This window comes from Myotis davidii, unplaced genomic scaffold (genome assembly GCF_000327345.1).
Source record: "Myotis davidii unplaced genomic scaffold, ASM32734v1 scaffold623, whole genome shotgun sequence".
Classification (NCBI taxonomy): domain Eukaryota; kingdom Metazoa; phylum Chordata; class Mammalia; order Chiroptera; family Vespertilionidae; genus Myotis; species Myotis davidii.
Window position 1 is genome coordinate 199,762 of NW_006294464.1, and position 8,762 is coordinate 208,523.

Here is an 8,762-nt window from a genome sequence, read left to right on the forward strand (position 1 = left end):
AAATTGGGGGTCACCACAACATGAGGAACTGTATTAAAGGGTCGCGGCATTAGGAAGGTTGAGAACCACTGTTTTAGAGAGAAAGGAAAGGGAGAGGGAGAGAAACATTGATGAGAGACATCAGTTGGTGCCTCCTGCACACCCACAACCCCAGCATGTGACCCAACCTGGGATTCGACCAGTGACCTCTTAGTGCATGGGCCCACACTCAACCACTGAGCCACACCAGCCAGGCACAATAAAGCGTTTTTAAATTAAGGTATGCACTTTGTTTTTTAGACCTATTCCATTGCTTATACTTAATAGATGACAGTATAGTTTAAACATAATTTTTATATACACTGGGAAACCAAATATTTCCGTGAATCACTTTATTGCGATACTGTATTTGCTTTTTTGCGACATTCACTTGATTGCGGTATTCGCCTTACAGTGGTGGCTGGGACTGGACCTGAAATGTCTCTGAGGTCTGCCTGTACGTGCCGTGGACGGGAGAGGGCAGATGGCCCTGCTGGTAGTTGCTAAGCTCTATTTCAGTGATCATGGCCAGAGTGGAGACTGGAGAGCTCCTGGCGTGGGGACAGAGGACACAAGGTGCCCGCTGAGGGGTCTGGGTGGGTAAAGCCTGCCCTGTGGGCATTTCGAGGCCGCCATATGCTCTTTGAGTTCACTCACTAGCTTCCATGTCCTGATGCTGGACCATCACTGGCCAGGGGTGAGCTGTGCAGACGGCTTCTAGGGCTGACAAGCCAGAGGGCACAGCTCAGGGATCAGTGTATCGGGGTCCCCCTCAGCAGGGAGGGAGGCAGCAGGGGACACACGTGAGAATGGCCATGGAGCCCACAGGCCCCGCCCACCCCCGAGGCTGCAGCTGGACACAAAATTTATTGCTACGACAACCTCAGCTCCAGGACGTAGCTGCAACCTCAGCTGCACCTTCTGGACGCTCACGAGAGACCAGGCTTAGTGGGCCTGGCACCAAAAGACATGCTCAGGTGTCTAATGCAGTCGCTGTGACAGGACCAGCTCTGCAGAAGGTATCTGTGGCCTCAGTCAGGTGTTTTGCTGCTCTGGGCTTAGTGTCCTGTGTGAGGATGGGAGCTGTGGCTGCTCTCCGGGACCCGGCTGAGGTCTGCAGTTCACGCTCTGCCTTCTCCACCTGCAACAATCCTCAGAGTAGCCGTCACCTGCTGCTGCTCTGTAGGTTCTGGGTTCCCTGCCCAGTGCAGTCCCTACAATGTCCCACTCTGTCCTCACCCCACGCTGGGCAGGCGTGGCCATCGTCCCCACACAGAGGAGGGGCTGAGCGACCACAGGGGACCCCAGTGATGCTGCTGTCCACCCTGCTCTGCTTGAAGAGTTGGATGTCCTTGGGCTGCAAAGTGATGGATTAAATGACCTTTCTCATGTTTTTCGTTTTCATTCTGACTGTCCTGTGGGGAAGACATGAAAAAGTCAAGAGCTGGGTGTTCCTTGGGCTCGCTGGTTGGGCAGGCCACTTTGGGCATGAGTGCCGGGCGCAGCCCTAGAAGCACCCATGCGCACCGAGACCGGAGTCCTGAATGGGAGGCCGCCACGCGGGGGTGCTCCTGCTCAAGTCCCCTGCTTCTTCAGGCTGAGTCCTCAGCTGTGAAACTGAGACCACAGTTGGCTCTACAGCATGGAGTGTTGAGAGGATTGCCCCGGAAAGCGCCCGGTGAACTCCCCGGTGTTAGCCTGCCCTGCCCCGGCATCCCGGCTGGCACAGCATAGTGTTTGACCCTGGATGTCACCCTGGCTCATTCTGTTAGAGAATATTAACACAAGCCTACCTGGCCTTGGACACAGAGGTCTCCGGAGACACGGCCACAACTGGGTCAGGGATGGCCGGCCACGCCAGCAAAGACTGCGGAAGAAGAGACACGAATGACCCTGGTTCCCATGCAGACCCGCCCACTCGAGGAGCTGCGTCCAGTGGGCCCCAAACGGTTTGGATCCAGGCTTGGGTGTGGGACTTGGGATACGGCTGCCCTAATTCCCATGACAACCCAAGGGAAAAACCCAAGTAGAGATCACCCGAAATGACATTCAGGCCCATTCCTTCCCTTTGGAAGCAGCTGCCGCCCCCACCCTGCTGGCTGCTAATGGCCACCCCTCATCAAATATTTATGCAGCCCTCGCGGCTCTGCATAGGCCAGGGAGGGAGCCGATGATTAGAACTGCTCAGGAGTGGAGCAGGCGGACTACAAAGTGTCTGGGCCAGAAAGGGAAACATCAAAGCCCACATCCTTCCATAAAGGTCGCTCCTGGAAGCGGAGGCCTCCCGTGAGGAAATGAAACTTTCAGGGGGGCGAGGACAGGCCTGTGTGGGGCTGCAGGCCGCTGGGTGCGCTCCTGCCTTTCCTCAGCCAGGGCCAGAGGCCTGATGACTCCAAGCCACGGGTTATGAAAAGCATGTGAATATGTCGCCGGCTCGGAGCTGTGACTCCCTCACTTTCGAGGGGGGCCTGGCATTTCATCGGTGCCCTGCCTGAGGCCTGCCCTTTGTGAGAAGAAAAGGGAGAGAAGGAAGAAAGGAACGGAAGCTGATTCAGAAAAGCTCCCAGTGCCCGGAGTCCTGATGTCCTCTGGCTCTGCCGTTACCTGGGGGAGCCCGTCCGCCAGACTTCCTCCTGGTGTTGGCAGGCAACGGAGCCCAGGCCCAGGCGCCTCAGTGCCCAGCCACGCCTTCCCGAAGGAAAGGGGCTGCTCTCGCTCTGCTCCTTTCTCGCCTCTCCCAAAACAAAAGACAAATGCAGTGTCAACAGTTTTTCAGGAGCGAAACTTTATTGTCTGAAAGTCCTAAAACCGATGCTTTTATCAAAACAATATCCTTTTTTTTCTTCAGTGAATCCGAGAGACCTGAGGGCCGTATTCCCGGTGCGGCCGCGCCATCAAAACCTGCCCTCCACGGCCAGCAGCTGCACCGCAGCCTCCTGCACGGCCTGGTGGATGCGAGTCACCTCCCTCTGGGACAGAGTCCGCTCCATGTGGCGGTAGGTGATGCGGTAGCAGTGGCTGGTCTTGTGTGTCCTAGAGAATAAAAGAGAAAGGCAGTGAGTGAAGGGCACGCATGCTTGCCGCCTGCAGGAGAAGTACCACTGGCTCTGACAAGACCTCCCAACCCCAGGAGAACGGGAGGAACTGCGGGACTCCTGCTGGCAGCTGCTTCTCTTACAGCCACCAAAGGCGGTGGGTAAGGCATCCTTGGCCCCATCAGACCAAGCGCATCCAAAACCCTGGGAGGAAGCTGCTTATGAATGTGATCCCGGGCCAAGCCCTGGAGACAGTGGCTCAGAGGGTGGGAGGTGGCCCTGGGCTCATGGGTGGGACTCTGAGAGCAGACAGGCTCAGGGGCCAGTGCCAGCGCCCCTCCATCTTCCTCATGTCCGAGGAAATGGCCATGTTGGAAGGCCCATTGCAGTCATCTGGAATCCCAAGACCGGCCCCAGGGACTCGGGCTGCCCAGAGAGCCGAGGCGTGCCATAGTAACTGTCAGCAGCCCTGCGGGCCGTGGGAAGCACAGACAATGTGCCATATAGACCATGTGTCATCTCTGTGCCACGCAGACAACCACTCTAATCCTCTGCTTCTGCCAGGGGTGGGGAGTTGATTTTCAAGGGCCACCGGTGGTTCCGGGAGGGTAGAGATGGTGGCAGCAATGCCTTCTGCTGGCACCACAGCTGCTGGTCACCAGCATGATCTCGCAGGGAGAGCTTGCCACCAGCAGGCAGAGCGCCTGTCCTGGGGGCCTCCTCCTGGCCATGCGGCTGGGGGTCTGAGCTGCCCTCTTCTTCCGAGCCACACGCATTCCTCTTTTGCAGTCCCAGCTGCAGGCGAGCCAGTCCACGCCCTTCCTCACTGCAGATGGAGCAGCCGGGCAGGCCCGTTCTCTCTGGCAGGGGAGGCGTGCTGGTCCTCCAATAATGCCAGACCCTAGTGGGTTCCCTCCCGGCCCCTGGAAGACCCACAGGTCCACTTCGCTGCCGCCTGGGTACAGAGCCTTTGCTGCCAGAGGACTCCTGGCATTCACAGGTCTGCTCTCTGGGCTCTCCCCTCCTCCCTCTCCTGCCTGTTTTCAATGCCAGGCCCCTTGGCTGAGTGGAATACACCAGATCAAGGAGTGACGAGCCTTCCCATTTGCTCCTTTGCTTCCTCTAGTGTTTCCTGGAGCGAGGAGGCCCGGCTGTCAGAGGCCCTGTAACTGTAAGGCTGGAGGATGCTTACCTCAGGGCAGGGCCCTGCGTGCCCGCTGGGCACACGGCAGGACTCCACCAGCTGGGCCAGAGCATTTCCTGCTCAGCCCCTGTCATTGGGAGCCATGCCCGACCCACATGGCAGCTGCTGGGAGTTTGCAGCAGCCCAGCGCTCCTGTCCGGGCTGCTCCATGTCCGGCCACCTCGCCCGCCCGAGCCTCAGTGTCTTCTCCAATGACAGAGACAACAGCACTTACCCACCAGCCTTTCCAGGCGGGGCAGAGACCTGGCTAGACAGGGACCGCACGGTATGAAGTGCCCTACGAGTGCGGGGTGCCACTGTGGCAACTGTATTTTTTCACTGGCTCACCCTGAGCTGAAATGTTGGTAATAGGGCACCTACAAGTTGAGATTTCCAGCCAGAGAAGAAAGGGGAGCAAAGTATCTTCTTGTTTCTATGTCTTTAAGGAAGACTTCTGAAAGGATTCTTGGGGTTCAAACAGCTTTTACAAAACTGTTGGATGAGTTAGATGTACATGAATCATAAGCATAAGGATTAATTTTATAAGTTGAGAGGATAGTATTTGGCAGAATATTTGGTGATAATTCAGAAGACTGGACTGAAAAGCAACCAGGTGTGCCTTTTCTGAACATCACTGAAAAGAGAGAAAGAGACTTCCCTTTCTTGCTTTCTAGAAGTTTCTGTGTGGAGCTTTCCTGTGGTGGGATGTGCTCCTGTCCTTTTGCTGGCTGGAGAGCTGCAGGGGGTGAGCTGGCCGCTAGGGGGACCGGGACTCCCTGTTCTGAGCAGTGAGCGGTCTGCCCACGAAGACCACCGGGGCCATGAGCTGAGGGACAGTGCTCATCACTGAACAAGAAGATGGATTCCTCAATGGGAGGGAAGTCCTCCGTGCCCAGCCCCACCTGTCTGGATTAGGGCTCGATTAATTCTTCTTATATCACCTGTGCAGCCTCTTTTAGGCCCAATGCTTCTCAATCTTTCATCTGCCATGACCCTCATTGTCCCTCAATAATAGTAGCAGCAGCAATATTTATGTAGCTTGTTACATACCAGGCACTGCTCTATGCTCTTTGCAAGTGTCGACTCATTTAAGCCTCACAACTCCATTGGGTAAATAACATTATTGTTCCTATGAAACAGATGAGGAAACTGAGGCACAGAGAGCAGAAGTCACCTGCCCAAGGTCATGCATCTGGTAAGTGGCAGGGCTGGATTCCCAACGAGGCCATCTGGTGGGGAGGTGTAATGGTGCAGCCGCTGTGCGACACCGTTTGGTGGGGCCTCGAAAACTTAAACGTAGAGTTACCAGGTGACCCTGAAATTCCACTCCTGGGAACATATCCAGGAGAACTGAAAATAGGTGTTCAAGTAAACACTTGTACAAGAATTCTCATAGCAGCACTGCCCACGACAGTCAAAAGGAGGAGGCGTCCACCAGGGGTGAGTGGGCAGACCGCGAGGCGCATCTGCACGGTGGGTGCACGACGCAATGCCTGTCACTGAGCGGAGGAACTGCTGCCCATGCTTCAACATGCACGAACCTCAGCACATGCCAAGTGAGCCAAGCCAGACACAGCCCACCACACACTGTAAAACCCCATTTATATGACATGTCCAGGACAGGGAATCCATGGAAATAGGAAGGAAATTGGTGGTTGCCATGGGTCGGGGGAGAACTGTTTAATGGCACAGGGTTTTCTTTGGGGGTGATGAAATGTTTTGGAACTAGATGGATGTGGTAATTGCACAACACTGTGAATGTACTAAATGCCACTGAATTGTGCACTTGAATTTTATGCGAATTTTACCTCAATTAATAAAGCTAGAGGATTTCGTTTCAGAGCCCAACTATAACTATGACCCTGGACTGCTCCACCACATTCCTCATCTGTTCCCTTTCTGAGCTCTGACCTCTTCCTCTACCCCAACCTCCCCAGGAGGTGGTAAGGTTTGCAAACGATTGTTCTGTTCAAGGAGATGACCGGAGGCCGGGTTCCCCTCCAGCTCTGCCCTTTGGCTAACGGAGAGGGCACAGGCTGGAGAAGGGGCATCACTCGGACACGGGGTGGGAAGCGCCTGAAGCGGGTGCATTAACGAGGTGGGTCCTGCTACAGGGCCACTAGAAGGTGGCTGGGAAGCCACAGGTGCGGGGATGGAGAGGCACCTGCCACAGCCCTCAGTGGCCATAGCCTTCAGGACAAGAAACCTTCCCTGAAGGAGATAACAGTTTGCATGACAATCTGGGGTTTTTTAAAGGCAAATTAAAGTTGTGTTTTTAATGTACTTCACAGCTTCTGCTCATAGGCAAAGTAAATGAGAAGCCATGCTGAGTGTGAGAGGTCAAACTTCAGTATAATGAGTTTGAAGAGAGTCTAAACTTTTTTTGTGTGTGAGTTGGAACTTCATTACTTTGAGATATTGGCTAAAACGAATTGGTCAGTGGCAAGAGCTTGAATTTTTAAGAGATTTTAGTGTGAGAATCTTAGAATGTTTGAGCTTCCAGGCCTTCAGTTAGCACTATTCACTCACAGATTCATTTAGTCATTCAGCAAACAGCAGGCTCCAGGCTCCAGGCACTGCACTGGGCAGCCCCCAGGGAGGACAGGTGTGGGCCTGCACGCCACACCACAGCAGCTCACCGGGAAGCCAGCGTGCCCACCCAGCCTCCCGTACCTGAGGTTTGCTCCTTTAGCAAATGACTTCCCTCGGTGCTGCCCATAAGCATTACCCAGTGCGATTTGTCCAGCACAGTACGGGCGGGCGTGACAGAGCCTGCCAAAGGGAGCCAGCCCATGCCGCCCATCAGAGGCTCCCTCACCTCCAGCGAGGAGAACAGTGCAGGGCAGCCCACGCTCGGCCCCGAGCAGCAGGGGATAAGTGACGCACAGCGCACAGCCCTGCCACCCCCACCTCTTCTGCTCCTGCTGGCCTAACATCAGCTCTCATTTGAGATTCAGCTTGGCTCACGAAACTGGAAACATGACTCACACTCCTGAAATTTACTTCCGCTTGGATCCCGTTCCCTGTTGCGCTGTGATCATCCATGTCCACCGGGCTCCACCGCCCTGCGCATGCCCAGCTGCTCCCGCAAGTGAGGGGAGCCAGGGCCGAGGGGCAGCCGGGTAGGATGGAGGGTGGGCAGGGCAGCAGGCAGGTATTCTGCATTTTAATGCCTCTCCTTCCACAGCCCCAACCTTGGAGCCAAAGAAAAAGATGCTTAAGTGCAGCCCATAGTTAAGTCTGGGTTAGCACAGGACTGCCAACATTTTAGATGTTTAAAGGGAAGCTGCCCCAGGTCTATCCTTTTTTCCTGAGCAACGAAGTGATGAACTTAACAAGTTTCAAAAGTACAGCTGCTCTCCAGTCCTCAGTGTGCCAACCAGAGACTTCCCAGAAGGACTCGGGGCTTTGGAAGTGTCACTGGAGAGAAGGAACAGGGGCAGAGTGCTAGGAGGGCTGCGGTACTTTTCACACAACCACTTGGTTCACTCGGCAACCACACAGCTCTGACCTCTAAATAAAACCCTCCATGGGAGGCAGCCACACCAGCTCCAGCACCATTCATGAGGGTCAGCTTTCCCATCTGTGGCAAGAGCAGCGGCTTCACGTTCTTGGGGGGCACTGGCACCTCCCAGAGCAGATGGTCCACAACCAGCAGTCCCTGCAGTCACCACCTACTCATGTGGGGACTCCTTGGCCAGAGAAAGTGCTTAGAGTCCTGAGGATGGGATGCCCTGACTGTCCCCTGTCCTGTCGGAACCTCGCAGGCCACGCCCTGTGCCGTAGGGAGGGTAGGACCTGGCATGCTTTCCCAGGCAGGGTTTCAGTCAGCAAGAGGAGCAATGCGGCAGGAAAAGGCCGAGGGAGGGAACCCCTTGTTCATGGCCAGCCCAGAAAATGCAGACTGGAAGGAGGCACGGTGGTGTGGAGAAGAACCCAGACTTTGCAGCCAGGGACCTGGGCTCATTCCCTGCTCTCCCTTTGCTCCCTGTGTGATGTGGGCAGCTCTCAGACTCCTGGAAGTGAGGACAGAACATCTGCTCCCAGGGTTTGTGCTGACGCAGTGAGAGATGCATGCAGAATGCTAATTCAGAGCCTGGCTGCCCAGAATGGGTGCTTAATAGCTACTGGCTTGTCCCATCTCCCCCTTTCCTCATGGAGCTCACTGGGGGAGGAATGACACTATTCCTATGAGGAACCTCCCTTAGGGGGCTTGGCATCCGCCTGGGCTAGGAGGCGTGTCCCTCCTGGAGCGCATGCGCACTGGGGCTTTGGCTGGGAGAGTCAGGAATGGAGTCAGGACAGTGAGGAAGTATCTCTCAGCATTGGGCACGACTTAAACAAGTGGTCTGGAAATTAGGCAAATAATTTCCCCCTTTACCTTCCTGTATTAAAAAAATAAAAGAAAATGAAAGAGGAGAGAAGGAAAGTCTGACGAGACCTGAGCCAGTGTCTCTATACCACTTTTTCCAACGAACTGCCTTGAGGTTTTCTAGGACAGAGGCACCCCTGGTGTCATGTAGGGA

General features: G+C 55.1%; 1 protein-coding gene across 2 annotated transcripts in view; it reads right to left on the bottom strand.

The window, feature by feature from the left end:
* Window positions 1-2,777: 2,777 nt before the first annotated feature.
* FARS2 (phenylalanyl-tRNA synthetase 2, mitochondrial) overlaps window positions 2,778-8,762 on the bottom strand; it is a 584,045-nt gene continuing 578,060 nt past the window's right edge. For both annotated transcript variants that reach the window (XM_006768687.2, XM_015567165.1), the window contains exon 7: window positions 2,778-3,051. In XM_006768687.2, the coding sequence (XP_006768750.1) occupies window positions 2,913-3,051 (139 nt within the window). In that variant the 3' untranslated portion in view covers window positions 2,778-2,912. The remainder of the gene's footprint in view (window positions 3,052-8,762) is intronic.